General features: G+C 36.9%; 1 protein-coding gene across 4 annotated transcripts in view; it reads left to right on the top strand.

The window, feature by feature from the left end:
• The first annotated feature begins 6543 nt into the window (after positions 1–6543).
• LOC135470015 (regulator of nonsense transcripts 2-like) overlaps positions 6544–17732 on the top strand; it is a 30153-nt gene continuing 18964 nt past the window's right edge. For 3 of the 4 annotated variants that reach the window (XM_064748707.1, XM_064748704.1, XM_064748705.1), the window contains exons 1-7: positions 6544–6577; positions 9660–10924; positions 12875–12979; positions 13389–13406; positions 16201–16390; positions 16681–16722; positions 17469–17553. In XM_064748707.1, coding sequence (XP_064604777.1) covers positions 9696–10924; positions 12875–12979; positions 13389–13406; positions 16201–16390; positions 16681–16722; positions 17469–17553 — 1669 coding nt within the window. In that variant the 5' untranslated portion in view covers positions 6544–6577; positions 9660–9695. The remainder of the gene's footprint in view (positions 6578–9659; positions 10925–12874; positions 12980–13388; positions 13407–16200; positions 16391–16680; positions 16723–17468; positions 17554–17732) is intronic. The other variant, XM_064748706.1, reaches the window with a different exon arrangement.

Here is a 17732-nt window from a genome sequence, read left to right as displayed (position 1 = left end):
TTTTCCTGTTCCATGATTGAGGCCAAAGCTCCGAGACCAGCTTCCCTCATCAGAATCTACAAAACACATTACATGTAAAAATCATTAGACACCTGCACAAATCCTAATGAATGGTTGCCAAATTGATTTCAGAATCAATCCGACAAAAATTCTATCATGCTAATAGGAACTGAGATCTAGTATTGCATAATTAAACCAAGTACTTGTAGTTTATAATTCATTATGTGTACATGTAGTTTACATGTTTCACCATCAGGCTTGAACAATAACGAAATTAAAATCCACCAATGGGCGGTTCAAGTGAAAATTAGTAAAATTAGTACACGTGTTTAGTTTGTAGATGGCAAGAGAACAAACAAATCAATGACTTTCTCCAAATATTTTCCAAATTCATGATTTTTTTGTGAGAATTCATGACTGGAACAAATCAGGTTATTTTCATCACTGTTGTAACCTTGCTGATATGTCATACAGCGAACTCTCCAACTTGAATTACATGTCAAACATTAAAGATGTTTGACTGAAGTACACTAATTCCTTAACCTTTTCTAATAGAAAAGGGCAATTTACAATGCACTTTATGTACAATTTTACTTGCCTTTGGTGTCAAATGCACATTGTCTGGGTTGGGCAATCAAAAATTTATAATTTTATCAGTTTACATATAATAATGTCATCACAATATGCTTGAATAAACATCTTGCAAACAAACGATAAGCTTGCCGAATTATAGTACCACTCTGTGAATCAAAAATATATAATATAAATTTTTTTGAGTGGCATTTCATTTCTTGGCCAAAGGTATATTTCTTTGGATTAGTTAAGCTATCTTGTTACTGACTTTTGTGCAAAATAATCCAGGAAGCCATCTAATCTTTTCTGTGGACACAAAAAAAAAATATTTTTACATACTGTGTACCATTAAAGCCAAGGTCTGGTTTCACTTCCAAGTCTATGGTTTTAAAAAATGGCTGAAATAATTTTCAAGACATGGTCTACTCACAGTAAAATAAGGCACTTATGGGTTAAAGATACAGTTTTCTTAGACTTAGGAAATACATGTGCATGTAGGCAGATCTGAGGCTACTCCTCAGACTCGATGAGGCTCTTCCCCTGGTGTTTAAATGGAGGCAAAATATTCTTTTAACCTCAATGTCTTGCGGGTTGGAAAAATATAAAGATATTTTTGATTGTAGTTGGCAAGAATTTTGTGCCTAACTTTGAAAAGTGCCAAGAATTTCATGATTTAATCATGTTGTTTGGATTTGTATGTGGATCCCCTCTTCAGAAACTTGTGAAAAAATGTCTGCATAATTATGTGATAGTTTTATAATGCACCTGATGTGTCTGCATTAACTGTCAATTTGCTTCTGAAAACAAAAACTAATTTCGGCCCACTTATTATTTTATTTTTTTTTAATAGCATTTAATGAACAATGTGGTAACAACTTCTCTGCTTACCAGAAAAACAAAGTTCTTCATCGCCATCTGTAGCCGGAGGGTGTGGTGTGTTTGGTGCATCATCTCCAGTATTACCATCATCATTATCATCATCATCATCAAGGATGGCAGCAAGTGTTTCTAGATCGCATTGTTCATCTGAAATAAATGAAAATAGTCAATATGTTTGTATATTTTAAGAAAACCATTACACCAGCATTTACGATACATGACACTGTCCAACCTGTAAAATATTCTGCACTGGCAAAGTTCCAGAAAATCAAAACAGTGCCCCTCCCTCCTTCCTCTCAATTGAATTTTCAGCCCTTTTGACCTCTTCCTACTCTAAAATGAAAGTGAACAGACACAAAGATACAAATTACTGGTATTAATGATTTAAGTTAAACAAAATAACAGCTTATTCTTATTCATATAATTTAAGACACCTAAAAATAAGAATATTTTCTACCCTCGATTTCTGCCCATTTCTCTATTCTTGCATTAAGAAACAAAATTTATAAAAGGCAGGAAAGCTGAAAACAAATTAAAATACACTGATTACAAAAGCAAAACATTTCAGTAAAAGTGTCATAAAAGTTGATAAGATCCATAAACAATGTAGTTGTGGACAATTTCATTAACATTCTGTGATCTCCTAGACTAATGGTGTCATCAGAATTTACATATGTACGATTATTGATCACAGATACTACTGAATGTTGCCTGCTAGGAGACAAAATAAGCCTCACCAGCACCAGCCAGGATGCCAGGGCCTGATCTAGAACAGTTTTGAACTTCATACACTGGGTTGGACGCCCAAACAAGTATGGACAATAATAAATCAATAAATATAATAACATTAAATACATCCAAAATAACTGTTATCTTTTCTGTGGATTTGTTCTTGAAAGGCTATATGAACTGACAATATTGTCTTACATTACCTGAAAACTCCTAATAAAAAAAAACTAAATGTCAGAATGTCTTTTATTTACAGTGCTCAAACTTTTATTCTTCATCAGTCCCTGGATGAACCTTTCTCGGCTCAGGTTTCTCTTGCAAGCGCACCTTTGTTTCTTCGATTGATCCCTGATCCATGTCTCTGTAACTCATGTAGTTCTTTTGAGGAATTGAACATTAGACATCTATTTGAATATTTTAAGAGGGCAACCAGTTTGCTTTTGTCACATCAAGGTGCTATTTTGGAGATTAAGTAAAGATCTGAAGTCCACTTCAGCAAAAGAAATACATGTACATAAGTTACAGAGGCAAGGCATAGCAAAAAATTAAACTGAGGTGCAGAAAAGATAGCAGGAATGGGATGAGATTGGATTTTTCTGATGTTAGGACTGGCCAAATTTGTTCAGCCATAGATGGTTACAAACCAACATAAAGTGTGCTCCATTTAAAACATGACAAAGTGACTGGCTCTTGTAAAATGTGTCTCAGCTGACAGTTACTTTTCAGCTTAACATGAGTATTTGACAAAACAGCATAAAGAGTTTTGGTCTTACTTCCAGGTAATATTTTCACTGCCCTGTCTGTGAGTGTAATAATTGTAGGCGTGAGTTAAGCAGCAAGTGCCCCGATGTTCGCAGTGATGAATTGGCACTTAAGGCTTCTTTTGCCTCATGGCAAGCAATTGAACGGCAATCCTACAGGCAACAAATTTAAGTAAGCCTACTAGTAGCACATTTGTCATTTGTATATTCTGATGAAACTAGATCTTGTGCAACTGCAACAACTTGCTATGTACTGGCCTGCTTACAGCATGCTCCTAAGAATCATCGTGTGCCTGTCAGTTTCCCACATAAACACCAATTCCATGATAAATCCAATGTTCAGATATTGCTCCATGACACTTAATTGACAATATTTCTTGTTGCTGACATTTTAAAGTCTATCCAGAAAGCATCGTTCTCACAACATTTCAGCAGGTTACATTATATGCGACATACATGAAGTAGCACACAGCAACAATGTCAAAAACATGAAGATGGTCATGATAAAAACAGCAAGAAATTAAGCATCAAAACAAGATTTTTGGATTACTAAACAGCTTAAGCAGCATGTTGCAGCCTGTACTCTCAGCAGACTGAGCAATGTTTGAAAACCTGATATATCATACGGGTCCATATCTAGAGTAATTTTAGTTGCGGAAAATATAGGGCCACCCAAACCAGTCAATCAAACTGTATTAGAACAAAAAAATGATTGTTTAGCAAATAAAAAGTTTACTTTTCATAAAACACCAACAATGCTAGCTAATAAAATTTGGGATTAAAACCTTTCAATTTTTTTTTTTTTTTTTGACATTTCCCAGTCATGAGAAACTGTTCAGGGAGGAAAGTGATGTACTTGGTTGACAGTCTCTCCGTAATTCTCAGGTGAAGAGCCAACATCAGACTGCCCGAAAAAAAGTCAAATCCATGTTGTAACATCTCTTCCGATTGCCATACACAATTTGGTAATGGCAAGCCAATAAACTATCCATATCTCGTGAAAAAGCCTCTAGGGTATGTAGAACCACCATGCTTTCAACAAATACAATTAAGCGGGTGAAATCGAACTTTTGGAACATAAGCAGACTTTTGTGCTTTTTTTTTTTCTTTTTCTTTCTTTACTAAAGGTGAATTTTTAGTCTCTTGGATCATTTTTGCACTGCAAGTTTGAATTTTTAGAACAGAGTAATTTATAACATCGTAGTTCATGATCCGAAATAAAGCCATCTTCTGATTATGGAGTCCAGGAGTTCAACTGTTAGTGACGATTCAAGTTTTCGTGTGACCCAGAGAACAAATGAGGCCAATGGTGTCTGTCTTAAATCATAGAAGACAGCATAGCCTTGAGTTTTTTTCGGAAGAAAAGAATACTTTTGGATTACCATTACAAAGCTGTGTGTGTCAACTGGAAGAGTGATGCTACAGCATGGATCTGACCAGCTAGAGGTATTTGGAGTGCTTATTCACACTGCAATCTGTTTGACGTCAGTTATCACATGGCGTGCTTTCTGACTACAGATTCAGCATCCTTGATTATGGCATATCCAAATATTTCTCTATTAGTCTGTGTACTTTGATTAATCCATCATCCATATTTATATATATCTGATTGGTATTTTACGCAGTACTCAAGAATATTTCACTTATATGATGGCGGCTGGCATTATGTTGGGAGGAAACCAGGCGGAGCCCGGGCGAAACCTATGACCATCAGCAGGTTGCTGCCAAAGCTTCCCACGTACCCATCACCTATAATGGACCCAGTCCAATACATAGCAAGTCATTGTAGATGCACTTTATCAAGATGAATTACTACTAGTCTGAGACTGCTCTGACATTAGGTTTCACAGAAATTGTGCTCCATGCAAAAACCTGATCCTTGGCCTTGTCAAACATGACGAAGCTGTCAACACAGTGGGATGCTTTGAGCATCACCAGGAAATCTTGGTACCATGCAGCTTAGCAAATCACCGACTGATCAACTTTGTGCTTGCGATAAATCGAAATATGAAAAGATAAGGAACAGGCCGTAAAGGCTTATTTAATGAGTAATTTTTGTCTCAAACATCACGATAAACTGCCTGGGTAAATGCATCAGTCTTTTAAATGAGTGTGCTCTGATGTTGATTTCGGACCATCATTGCCATTTTGGTAACGTGATCACTGAAGAATCTCCCTTTCACAAAGATCTAGGGGAAGTTGTGAAGACAATCGGGGATGTCAGGATTAGAAATTACCACTGACTTGTCAAACATGTTCGGCTAAAAAATGATCTTGTCCATCAAAATGTACGTGCAGCACAGCCAAATGTCCAGTTGAATATTTGGCGACAAAAATTTCCACATACATGTAATTTTGCTACTTTGATCCGTTTCCCAAACTGGTGTTCGAGTGGATTCATATCGGCGCCTATTCATATTCGTAAGAAAACATCAAATTACTTCAAAACATTGCATTGTCGGAAAATCGTGTTTCCACAAAATGTACCAATGTACTTTCTCTGAGATGATGGTTGTACAAGACTTTCGTTGTTGCCAAAATAGATTATCTTGTTCTCATGGCTTTTCATTGAGCAAAGAGACACAAGGTGCATATCGCAACGTGAAATTCACGGGGACAGGAGTGTGACTCTAGAAATATGGCAGTTGTTGACAGCCTACTTAAATTCCAGTTTACCAAGCAATCGATGAATGGATCAATAACCGACCCAAGCGATGAATCTAAGCCAACAACAACTTCCGCTACACAGTGATATTTCAAGGATGACTGCAAGCGATGTATTTCACCACATGTGAAAATTAGGGTGACAGCAGATAATCCCCCTGGTCAGTTACTAAAACTGATACCATTAAAAGAATTGTAGTCACAGTGCACAGTATATCAGCCAACAGTTCAGTGGGGATAAATTTTGTCCTGTGGGTTGCAAGAATGTCCGGTAGCTTTTGGTTATCAACAGAACAACAATTTACTTCTAATTTCTATCCTTGGATGTTGTAAAGACGATCGGGGATGTTGTAAAGACGATCGGGGATGTTGTAAAGACGATAGAGCTTCAAAACGAGGAAGAGTGACTGTAGTTCATTGAAGAATAGTCTTTTTCATAATGAACATCTGAGAAGTGGGTGAGCCACCAACAAATGAGCAACCTTGTCTTTTCAACTTCCCACCTAAGAAGCGGATAAACGAGAGAAAAAAATGCAACAACTTGAACTTTACAACTAGGATTTTTACAACAGTAAGAAAAGAACTAAAACAAAACAAAAAAAGAAGACAAAAGGATCTTACCTAGTAAGGCCAAATCATCAATACCAGTATAGCAAACTTAGGTTCGAGACTACACAGCTACATGTACATTTGTGACACGAGCGAATTCCCCGCGCTTTTTTTTGCAAGCGCCCCTAAATCTGACCACAGTTTCGTACTTTCTCTGAGATGATGGTTGAAAATCAGATTGTGGATATCGTTACTTTATTTACATAATCAGTTGTTAATGACTATTTTATGTTTAAGTTTGTTTTTGTACATTTGTCTATGTTATGGATTTGACATATACAAAAATAACGTTATGCTAGCTCTGTGTAACAGAGAACGTTGCAGACGCCATATATCAGGAAGCTGCATGGAAGGAAAATTGGGTGAGTATTAGAACTGACTGTGGACGCTAAGATGATTGATATTGTTACAAAATGAAGTTGTCACGTTATTACAATTGTCAGCTGTTTTCACTCTCACTTAATGCACGATTTTGCGGCTTGACACGTTACATTCATGTGTATCGTGACATAATGACAGATGCATTCTGAATCGTGTAAGTTGTAACTAATAAGCTAGGTTACTTGTTACTTTATTTAATCCAGATGAGAAGTTAAATTGCACTGTTTATCTGCTTATGTGTATATATTATATATATAAAACATGGCACAGGTTTCAAACTCCCATCCCCTTTTCACTTATGGCGATCTAACTCGCCTCCTCAGCTCATTTAAATGTAATTTTATAGTGGAATCTAATACTATCCTCTTAATTTACCATTCTCACTTATGAAACTAATGAACTGGCTGAGTGGTAGTCACATTGATTGCTACAAGTTTAACTTTGGTGGTACCTCGCCATCGACAGCCACTTTGAAGTATCACTTGACCTACTTCTGGTTTTGAAATAATACTGAGTTTTGGTATTGAAATCCTTAAGAAAACTATTATATTTCGATTTCCGTTTGCAACAACAATTGCAACAACAAATTTCAGCCTTCTTAATTCCATCCAAAAAGCATAAAAAGAAAACTTCTATTTTTAGTGAAGGTAAGTTTGGGCACTGTGAGCATGTACCTCATTGAGATCTACTCCATCAAGTTGGAGCATGCAGATATGCAGCGATTGGTTTGAGTAGTTGGCTTTGGACTCAGTGTTACAGTGAATGTCAGAATTTTAATATAGTACACGGAGTTCATCTAGATGGACTACTGTGGTATTGGCTCGGAAAATGTGGTTATTTTTCATGAGCAGACGTGATTGCCCTGAACCCTATTGGTTCGGCAAGTCTCGCAACGGGTGAGTTAATAACAGAGAACACATGGTTGACATTGATCTGTGATAGGGAAGATTTTATTCATGCATGAACAGTGGTACATATTCCTTACCATCAATCCATCATATTTGGGCCTGTTTCTCTCCGTAACTCTTGCAGCTGCATTGCTGGATGAGAGTATACTCCACTCCTCAACTAGCGTAGTCTTGGCTTTCTCTCATTCACTTCTGTAGGATCCTTTGTATAGTTCTAGAAAATGTTTTTTTAATAACCTTCACAACCTTTTAGTTATAGACTTTCACAATTCTTAGCATCCTGGATCACCTGACTGTTAAAATCTCGAGCTGTCAATCGTCCCAAAAGTATCTATCCATGTTAATGAAAGATCAACTGATCCACTCACTTGAACTTCACAAAAATGGATGCCCATCCAATACACCATCCTGGTTCCCAGGCCTCACATTACTACCATTTGCATGGATAACCATGTATCCAGCACCCTAACAGACCAAAGAAAGCAGCAATTTGTAGACTTAAAATTAGCAGAGAGTTGGAACTCTGCAAAATATGGATGGACATTTACCATCAATCACTGACTAAAAAATGCCCAGACAAAGTCTAACCATTTTAAAGGAGTAACTGGACAGGGTAAGGTTTTTGGTAATGAATTGTTTTCTGAAACTTTATGAAATATCTTACAGGGGTGGATGGGAACAAGCCTTGACTATGTGAGTCTAAGCATAAAAAAAACGAGCATAGTAATCTAGGTTTAAGCCTAGGCTATTTGTTCAACTTCTTTAACTATACAGAGGCTATACAGAGAACTGACACATCCCAAACTTTATATTCCAGAACTTCTCCATTATAAGAGCACAGCCATGTCATGAGTTGTGGTGAAATATTTCTCTTGAAGTAGCATGAAAGATGCATTATATTAGTGAATTGACAAAAACATAATGTAATTCATGCTGCATTATTTCAGCTTTACATTTACAGTAGCTTAGGCAGAGGTTTTCAAAAATTTACATGTGAATGCAGGGTTGGAATTAAGCTCCGGTGATGGTAACCTGCTTGCTTGTTGCTTCTTTTTCATGTGTGGTAACCCATTATATTCAGTATATGTTATTGATTAGTTAGATTTAACAGAATATTGTTCTGCAAAAGTCCATGCTGTTGTTCATTGTGCTTTTCCAGTAAATAGTGTTTTACACAATGAATAGACCTCAATGTAAAATAAATAATTCGTTTTGTTGAATAAAGCACACTGTGACACATTTAAGAATAATTCTTGAATGGTAGACCCCTGTTGTGATGTTGAACTGCCACTAGGCCTACTTTCTCTGGCGTCACTCATGCTGCAAACCATGGATGTTGTTGTTGCCACTGATGTTTCTCGTTGCACAACTGAACAGAGTTTTTGCAGTTTTTGCTTTGACCAGTCATGCAAAGACCCGGACTTGACATGTTCTGTCAAATTGGATTTGTGGACGTAAGTTATGCCATCCACAGTTTATGAGGGACTGCAGTGACTGTCCACTTATGCCTCAAATCTTTGCCTTGCCGCGAATCTTGGAAAAATGTTCTGAACATTCTTTGCACTGGAGTCTAGTCATTCTTTTGCCCTCAGGCGTTTCATATGTAAAGTCGTTGTGAATGTCCCATGAAAGAAATGTTTTTTTTCCGTGACAGATTTAGAGGTGTTCCCTTCCTTTTCAACATTTTCATGGGAGATCAACTGACCATTTTAGCTGACTTTCAGCGTGCGTCGTTACATGGAAGTCTTTAGTGAGGAGTCTCGTTTAATACTCAAAATGCTACATAGATTGCTATGAGTGCTTGCCTCTTGTCATACAAAATGCTGACAGTATTTAAGTGCCGGAGTAAATCGACTTATATACGTCTTGCGTTTCAGATTTTAATGGCCTTTTCCTGGAAACTTAAAATATTTGAATCTCAGCCTTAGCTCTTGGCGAACGGGCAGCCCTTCCCCATAATTTTACGAACGGCGACTCATGTGTAAGGCGAACGAGCGTTTGCCACTTAATCCCAACCCTGTAAATGTGTGTTGTTTTGCTGTTTACTGTGTTGTGCAGACCTTTTGATTGAGTTGAGAAATTTGAGTGATTCAGTAGCAGTTTGATAGAATATGTAATGTAAAAATACATGTACAATTTTGATTTTCTGTTGTAGATGATGTGATAAGGTAATGCGGTGGAAGATGTTATAATGAGTGGAACAGAGAAAGCCTGTACCGGTACTGCTGATTCAGTTGTCCATGGTGAGCCTGGGGAAGGTGGTGGACTGGTTGCAGATGGAGAGGCTACTGATGACACACCTGCATACCTGAGTGAGAATCAGCGGGATGACCAGGATGTTGTGGAACCTTTTAGTGAGGAGGTTACTGGTGATAAGAATGAAACTGGTAATGTCTCAAACAATGCCATTAGTGAAGCCTCCCTTGACCAGTGTGTGAAAGAGATTGATCCAGAGTGCTCCACGTTTTCTGATAGTGAAAATATACATGCAGAAGCCAAACATGTGGAAGAGGTGTCAAGTCCAAGTAATAACAAGCATTTAGATGAACAGAATTGCACACATGGAAGTGACACATCTGTAAAGAATAGCTGTGAAAGTGATGAAGGTGTAAAAGAAGGAGAAGTAATGTTTGAAGAGGAGGAGAGTGCATTGGTAAGAAGGCCCGAAACAGAAAGTGTGTGTCAGACCACTGTTGAGGATGACCCATCCCAGTTACAGACAGAAATTCAGCAGGACAGTAGTAATGGGAGCTCTTCAGACAAATCTAGTGGCAAAGAAGATACATGTAATGAAGTAAAAACTATCAACTCTGAACAGAGCTCAAGTGTTAGTAATGTTGACTCTGTGTCTTCAGTTTGTCATAATGAAGAGGACAGTGGTTACTGTGGTAAAGAGCAAATGAAATGTGAAGGTGATGACCATCAGAGTGGAGAGGGGGAAGGGAACAGTGAGGGATCATCAGGTGCTCAGTCAAATAATGAATGCATTGTTGGGAGCCCTGATGTGCCTTTGCCTGAAGATAGTTGTGAAGAAGGTTTAGTTGCGTGTATTAACAAAACACAGATTGATGATACAAGCCCTGAATCTACAGGTGAAATGGATATTAATAAATCCACACTATTGGAAACAGAAATTAAACCAGGTAATAGGCAAAGTGAAACTACAACTGAAAAGTCCTATGATACCAAGCCAGTAACTCCAGCTAAAACAAGTAGAGACAAAGATGAACTGTCCCCATCAGAGAGAGTGACAAAGATATCAAAAGAACTTGGCAACAGTGAGGAAGAAACCAGAAGTGATACCCCAACAAAAGAAAGCAGATTGGATGTGAAAACCAGCAGTGGTCCAGCAAAGGTATCCCAGATCTCATCACCTAAGTCACCAGCAGGAAGAGAAACAAGAGGGCCAACAAAGCAAAGGTATGTCCATTAACATCCCTTTCAATGAAAAGCGAGCAATAGCTCTCGCTCACGCCCACACTCACCCAAATAGTTTTAGGTGACCGATTGAAAGCTCGGTCAAATTGCAAATAGAACTTATCGGATTATCCTTTATTGGCATCAAAATGTTTGTTGCGTGTCTTGGCCGTTACCTCTGCAATTGCTGTCATTTTAAAAAGGAAAGTGCTGTGTCAAAGGTTCTGTGTTGTCAGTCGGAAATTTGTTTCCTAGTGGGTCTTGTTAGCGTGCTTTGATTGGCCACAGTAAATAAGAAATGTTTGCTCAGTCGTATGTCGATTTTGTTGTGGCATTCTCAACATAGATGTCAGTCCTAATCTACCTAGAGGCATCTAGTTGTCGGACCCACATTGGTTTGGTTTGCATTGGTTTGGAATTGGTTTGGAATACAAAAATCTGTCTCAAAATCATTCGTGTATATGTGACATTAGAAAACACATGAATCTCTGAAGATGTCACATTATACAAGTTTTTACAGTGAATAAATTTGATGTAACCACTTCTCACCTAAGATAAACAGACCAGCTCTCCCAATAAGACATTAGCTAAGGGAGCAATTTGTAGGGGTGCTATAACTCTCCCAATAAGATATTAGCTAAGGTAACAATTTGTAGGGGTGCTATGGGTCTCCCAATAAAAAATTAGGGGAGCAATTTGTAGGGGTGGTATACCTCTCCCAATAAAATATTAGGGGAGTAATTTGTAGGGGTGCTATATCTGTGCCAGTAAGATATTATGGGAGCAATTTATTGGGGCGCTATAGCTCTCCCAATATAATATTAGCTAGATGAGCAATTTGTAGGGGTGCTATACTGAATTTAGGAGACCTCTGGGCCACTTTTGTTTAAAGGTCTGATTAATGAGATACAGTGTATACTGCCAATAGCAAAGAAAATAGTGCTTCTATTTTATGTCATCTTCATAAAGGTAAGACTTCTGGATCTACATGTGCTGTATGTTTACTGACATGTACTGTACATATATTTAACTTTGAGCGGACAGTCAAACCTTTAGTTTTATCTGAGGTTTCCCATCGACCTTCCCCTCACCCAATTCACTGTAATTAGAAACATGGCTAACTATTTGGACTGGGCTACCTCCCCTTGTAATATTGATGGCAGGAGATGTTCAGTGAATTTCAAATGCCAGTCATAGTATTGTGTTGTAATTGAGTAGCCTACCATGTAACTTGGGTTCTGCCATACATGTACAGATCATTGGGAATTGATAATACTTTATAATACATTGTTGATAGAAAGGAAGATGATATCTGGTTTAGTAAACTTATAATTCGCTTTCAATGTATATATTGTGTATATTGTTCAAACATATATTGTTTATGTAAGACCCACAAGCACACATTACATCGTTTGAATCCCTGTGCTGCTTCATGTGCCTGTTATCTCATCTGGCCAAGAGTTTAGATCACTGACAGATTTCTGCTTTAATTCTGTTTTCTAATTGACATTTTTCAGAAAATATGGGCCTCTAGAGGGTGTTAGTTAGAGGTCAAGTGCAACTCCTTTTTATAGTTAGCTGAACCATCTAAAAAATTCTGAATTTCTTTAGGTAGTAGGTCCCTCTTTTACCTTTAGTTGAGAGGTGTATAGCTAGAATAGACCAGCAGGTGACATTATGGGCCCAGAATTTGACAGCTCTGACATTTTGTGTTTTGTGTTACACTAGCCAACTCCTAAATTAGCTTTAAATATACATGTATACATAAAGTATATATATATATATATATATATATATATATGTTTTCAAAAAGCATTTTGTATTCTGTGTTACACTAGGCAACTCCTAAATTATTTTTTTTAATATACAAGTATACATATAGTATATATATCTGTTTTCAAAAACCTTATTGAGGTATGTAAATGTATGTTTTCTTCATGTTTCATTGCACAGGTATTCTGAGCAAAGACAGAGGAAAAATATGAGCCGTGCTTTAGAAAAATCTGATAAGAAGGACAGCAAGGGAAAAGATTTACCTCTAAGAAAAGAACAATCAAGGTATTTACTCCGAGGTTAAATACCCCTGATTATGCCCCACAAATATCAGTTGCAGACTAATACAATTTAAGTGTTTTCACACATAGGGAAAATGCTTGCATTTTTTTTTTTTTTTTTTAACCTGCAATAGGACTGTAAATAAAAGGGCAAGCATTTAATTCCACTTAATGGAATGGAAATACCCTATACCGTGATTATTTATAGCTTTTAATATGTGTGCTATAATATTAGTTCAATTCAAGATATAAATGCATTATAGGCCACCATCAATCTGTACTGGGAGCTCAGTCAGATTAATTTATACATGTTTTCTTCCACTCTGTTAAAGCCATTCCTTCATGTACCTTATCATGGATTCTTCCATGTAATCATTTCACTGGTAAATTAAACTTTCTTTGACTTGTTATAGGGTATTGGACTTCCTAGGGTAAGGTCACCAGTGAACTGCCTGTGCTGTGTGATTCTTCTTGTTTGTAGTCTGGGTTGTGAATGCTTCCCAAGCCCCCAAATAGTGTCATTTGAGAGACTGGCGAACTTTATTATGCCGACACTGGTTTTCTTTCATTGTTTCAACCTCAAGCTTCAAGATTTCTGTTCAGTAGCAGAATTGTTTCTTGTCCAAAAGACAAAGAGTTGAGCTTTAATACACATGTATACATAAATGTTTCAAGGGCATTAACAGTTGCGTGTATCAAACCTGAAAATGTATCTCACTGAGTCGTATCAAGTTTCTGAAGTTTATTTATACATGTAGTCACTTCAAAAGCATACATCACAGCTTTGATAGGACCAGTTTCTATGACCTTGATTATCATGTTCAGTTAGAAAGTGTCATTAATTAATGAACCCATGTACTATTGACTGAAAAGCCTTGCAGGTCAGCATTACATGTTACTCCAAGTGATCAGTCAATCATTAAGTGCTGAAGCGCCTGTGATACTAGGGTGCCAGATTCAGTGATTCTGTTGCCTACCGTATAAGTTGAGCATGTAAGCACATCTTGCAAATGCCTGGAAGCTTACATTAGTTGATAGATAACTCTCACCGATGCATGAAACACTTGGAAATATTGCAACCTGTTTAGTTGACAAGTACATCCAAATATATTACATAAATTAACACTTGATATTTTCTCACAAAAAACTTTTTTTTTCTCACACCCAAAACATTCAAAACCCTTGGGTGTTATCTGTTAATGTCATATCAAATTGGCATAATGTGGGTCCTGCTGTCTTATTTGCCAGTGGTAATTTTATGTTTGTTCAATGTCTTGTTGTTAAGTTGCGAATTTAATGCTGCAATTTTTGTTTGTTGCAAGGCTGTTTTCATAACCTGTTCTTTTGGTTTTTTGGGGTCTTATTAATTTCAGTTGACATATGTACCATTAATTTTGAATTAAAGGACAAGACAGCACCTGGCTAAAACATATTTCAGTGAAAAGCAGGATTCTCAAGCTTTCTAAAAAGTATCAAACTTTATTATTATATTGAGATTTAACTGAATAATATGTGGAACAAAGTGACGCTATTGCACAAACATCTTGAGAATTTTATCCTATGAAACATGTTGCTATCAGATAGCGCGGCCTAAGCTGTGACATAGCCTTTACCCATTCACTCCGTGAAAAAACTTATGATAACACAGAACTATTGCATAAGACATCATTTTGAGATAGTTTACAATGATTTAGTGACGTGTAGCCAAAGGTCCATTTCACACAGTGTTGTGAGATAGGTGTGTATCATTTACGAACCTCCATAGATGTAAAATTAGTTGATTTACAAGCTGTGTAATATTCAACGACGGTATCACGAATTATGTCAGATAGTAGAATGCCTTCTCGGCCCAAAGCACATTCATCTACTCAGTAGACACTTGGCCTACTTAAACATGCTGTTCAAATTATACAAATGTATCTTTTGTCATTCATTTTAGCCTTTAATCAGCAATTTCTAAATAACAAATATCAGAGTCAGTGAAAAATCCATTAGGGATGCAGAAGGTTTATGAGAATGAGAAGGTGGCATCTCACCAGAGAATGCTTAAAATCAATTAATTCTTATATAATTATTTTTTCTCTAAATTTATTAGAATTGAAGAATGTAAATTTTGCTCCTTTGTCTTGCTTGCATATAAGGAATGGTTGTTTTCCTGTTTTTTTTTTTTTTAAATACAGTAAAATTATTGAAACACTGTGTTCAGGCCGAGGTGCTTTCTCTGAGGTTGGCTATAACTAGTTCAGCACTGCTCTCATATTACAAGCATATAAATCAGCCTCAGTGGGGCTTAGATTTATTTCCATTTGTTTCAGAATTGAGCATGAGTCTAGTCGTACAACAATTCTATTGTAATTTTGTAGACATTTAACAGGGGTCAAATCACCAGCATAACTCCTCTGAAAGCTAGGACCTGAACCAGGAATACCCTGGCCATGCATCTACAGGCTACTTAAACTGTAAATGCACACTAATTTCGTCAAAGTTCAAACAGTGGAAGAAGAAATATTCTTTCCGAGAAAGCTATTTACCACTTCGGTTATCAGTGCGGAAGTCCACAACTTTATCAGCCATAGGCTACTGTTTTGACTATAATGTGGAAAATACCTTCAGCATTAGAGAGCAAGAGTAAACGTGATGTTACCTTGCTGTCGATAATGGATACCCGCTGAAGCTGTGTCAAGACAAAGATTCACTAAACGTTTACTGATTTTAAAAAAAAAAAAAAACTTACTGCTGGTTTAAGGTACTTCTTGAATGATAGTCTTTCAGTAGACATAAACATTAGTCAGGTGCTGCCTTTCACTTTAAAACACTCATGGTGGAACATGATAGCAACAGGTAATGTGAATAAGAATTAACTGTGATATGTGAAGTGTGCTTGTAACATGTAGTGTTTATCAAGGTGAAATATTAATATGGGGCATTCCCATTTTTAGAGTACTCATATGATTCCTTTTTGAGAACATTTCTTAACAGCATTGGAATTCTCACAAATTTGTGTTTTAAGGATTTTATCTGAAAGTGTTCAAGTATTTATTACATAATATATAATACCACTAGTATATCACACAAATTCACAATAACAGTGTAAACAAAGTAACAGAATTACATGTCATTAAGTGAAAGGGCTACTACAATTATATAGAGACATGGTTCTCGTCATCTGCGAATATATTGAAGAAACTTAGACATTGTTGGATGTGAACTGTTTTCTTCTTGCAGTTGTGCCATTTCTGCCCCCTTACTAGTAGCGAAGCCCAGTGGCCCTACTGCTGCTGAATTAGAGGCTAAATGGCAGAAAGAAGAAGAGGATAAGAAAGCCCAAGAGGAAGAGAAACGAAAAGAGGAAGAGAGACAGAGGGAGGAGAAGCTAAAAGAAGAGGAAAGGCAAAGGGCCAAGGAGGAAGAAAGGGTAAGTAAAAATTTATTTTTGGGATGTTATGATCAGATTACGATTCACTTAAGTTAAGGTTTATCAGAGATAACTTTCCGATGTCTAAATATAAAAGGCCATGAAAGGATGTGGAAGTTGTTGACAAAAAGGTTGATTCTTTGGTTTTAAGTGGAAACAAGTTCAAATTGTCATTCTTCTCCTATGGTAACTGGGTAAGTGAAATGATCCGAAGTTCAGTCTTTCGGAAATGAAACTGTTTCTTCTAGGGGAACTGCATCAATCATATTTCAAAACAATTCTCCTTTCAGCTGAAAGCAGAAGAAGAACAGCGGAAAATAGATGAAGAATTGGTGAGCAACCTTAGGGTTTTCAAAATTTTTTCATAGTTTTTTTTGTATAGTGAAACCAAACAATTGGTTCACAGCATGGTATCATGTTGATCAGATTACATGTGCACATGTGAAGTTCAGAATTTTATTGTGTCCCCCTCTGAAATTTATGCAGAGATAACGTGACAATTATTAGACATAGGATTCTCAAAATCCCACACTGTGCAAGTGTGCAAGGACCTACTTCTGGTAGCCATATTGGAGTACTGTAGCTATTTTAATAGGACTCCAATATGGCTACCTGGCATTTGTTTTGCCAAGGTGATGATGTCACGTGCAACCCATCTATTGTGCAAATTTGTGCTGGACATATTTTGACTATTGTATCTTAAGCTCACACAAAAGTGTGCAAGATAACCTCAATTGATGTAATATCAGATTATTTTTTTCCCTATTTTGAGTAGTTTGAGTAGTTTGAGTAGTCTGCAATTACTCATACTACAGGATATATGTATATCTGAGGGTATAATATGGCATTCTCAAATTCACACAGGACCTTCTGCGACTGAGTGGTCTAAGACGTTCACCTGGCGATTTCTGTAGCCTCCCACCAATGAGGTCAGACTATTTGGACATGAGTACACTCAATCTCAAAATATATTAATTCTGTATGAGGGCTGATTGTGCTATATTTATATTTTTTTATGGAGGGGAGACATACATCTTTGCAATCTCTGATTGCCTTCTTGTTGGCCTTGTTATTTCAGAAATTACTGGAGGATTACATCAGTGATGCGAAGGAAAAAATTGAAAGTAAAGCTGAACTTCGAGACAAAAATATAGCCGAAGCTGGTGAGTGTATATTGATTTACTGCAAATAGCTGTAGGGTGTATGGGCTATGAACTTGTATGCATGCATGTCTTATAGCCTGTTGTTAAGCTGGCATTGTTGCAGATAACTGATTTCTAGCTCAATAGTAATCATTGGGAACCTGTAATACTTGTATCTTGTTATAGTTCCCCACATGAAT

This window comes from Liolophura sinensis, chromosome 7 (assembly GCF_032854445.1).
Source record: "Liolophura sinensis isolate JHLJ2023 chromosome 7, CUHK_Ljap_v2, whole genome shotgun sequence".
Classification (NCBI taxonomy): Eukaryota; Metazoa; Mollusca; class Polyplacophora; order Chitonida; family Chitonidae; genus Liolophura; species Liolophura sinensis.
Note: the sequence above shows the minus strand (reverse complement) of the source record. Positions and strands in the feature narration are given on the sequence as shown.